This window comes from Aureococcus anophagefferens (genome assembly GCF_000186865.1).
Source record: "Aureococcus anophagefferens unplaced genomic scaffold AURANscaffold_53, whole genome shotgun sequence".
Lineage (NCBI taxonomy): Eukaryota > Pelagophyceae > Pelagomonadales > Pelagomonadaceae > Aureococcus > Aureococcus anophagefferens.
In genome coordinates this window covers 194,989-196,224 of record NW_008705606.1, presented here as the reverse complement: position 1 = coordinate 196,224, position 1,236 = coordinate 194,989, and the positions used below count along the sequence as shown (strand labels likewise).

Below are 1,236 nucleotides of genomic sequence, written 5' to 3'. Positions count from 1 at the left end.
AGACTTGGAACTCAGGCTGGATTAGGATGCACTAGGGAAGGAAGGTGGGTACTAGCAGGATGAGCAGCAAGAGCATGTGCAGTGGGGCAGTCAAAATTCCCGTGTCTAGTACATGCGGGGTGTTTGGCCCAAGGCCAGTTTCCAAGGGCAGTTTGAAACACCTTGGTACTGAAGAGTGACGTGTAGAAGCCAATGTCTTGCTTTTGACGCTCGAGGAACCATCCGACATGAAAGATGGCGTTACTTCCGGAAGTATGGGTGCCATTGGAAATAGTGAACAAGCGGAGAGGCATCTGAACTACAGCATCGATGAAATTGCGTACAGCAATCGATAAGGTCGAGTAATTCAAAGAGAGTGGGGATGATTCGCCACCCTGGTTACAGTCAACTGACGAGTCAGAGTCAGATGAGTTGGATTCGTCAGCCGCAATCTGAGTAGGCGCACGCCACTTGGTTTTATCTTCCACCCCATCTCGCAGGGAAATGGCGGTTACTTGGACGGCGCGAAGCTCGTTTACGAGCGTCCGCGACGCCTTCACAGGTGGAACAGGAAGACTTGAAGCAGGCAGCATTTCTGCTCCATTGATGATGGTATATTTATCTTGTTCGTGACCTTTACCAAATGAGTCGGTGCCGGCGGTTACGATGAAACCATAGCCCATCCCAATGTCGACAGGACCATGCATGCGCCATCTTCTTTGCAAGAGCGGCATTGTGAGAAGTGAAAATATTGTATTTCCTAGGGAAACAACGAATCTTGCCGTGTCCAATGAGTGCAGACCAAGAACCATGATTGGCATGTCCAATAACAGAACTACAATTAATGCAGGTATGTCATCCACGTCGAGCCGGGAACAAAACAAATCCAGTGCACATCTGTTGTTTTTTGTTCTGTCTTGATGTTTCTCTGGCGCGTTGGAACCGGGAGAAGTTGTAGCAACAACAATAGTTGCATCCAGCCAAGTCATGACTTCTTCGTCAGGAACATGTTGGCTGTAGTTTTCTCCATGATTGGTAACCAGTTTCTCATGGACAAGTAATGCGCCGCTCCGAAGCAGCCTGCCCTTCTGCATCCCAGCTTGGACAAATACCCGTGGCAATATGGAGGGCCCTCCACTGCGCAGCTTCTTCATGCGATTGCCATCGATCTCGGTGATGGCAAGCTCTCCAGCCAAGAGTGAAGATTCGAATGGTGTGAACACATGGAGATTCAGCCAAAATTCCCATTGCTTGCAC

The 1,236-nt window shown here is 49.4% G+C and overlaps 1 protein-coding gene across 1 annotated transcript; it reads right to left on the bottom strand.

The window, feature by feature from the left end:
* Positions 1 to 90: 90 nt before the first annotated feature.
* On the bottom strand, positions 91 to 791 carry AURANDRAFT_67858 (hypothetical protein; the record flags this gene model as incomplete). The annotated part of the gene is made up of 2 exons (XM_009043403.1): positions 91 to 105; positions 162 to 791. 2 exons carry the CDS (start codon positions 789 to 791, stop codon positions 91 to 93), a joined length of 645 nt encoding a protein of 214 aa, XP_009041651.1.
* Positions 792 to 1,236: the final 445 nt, after the last annotated feature.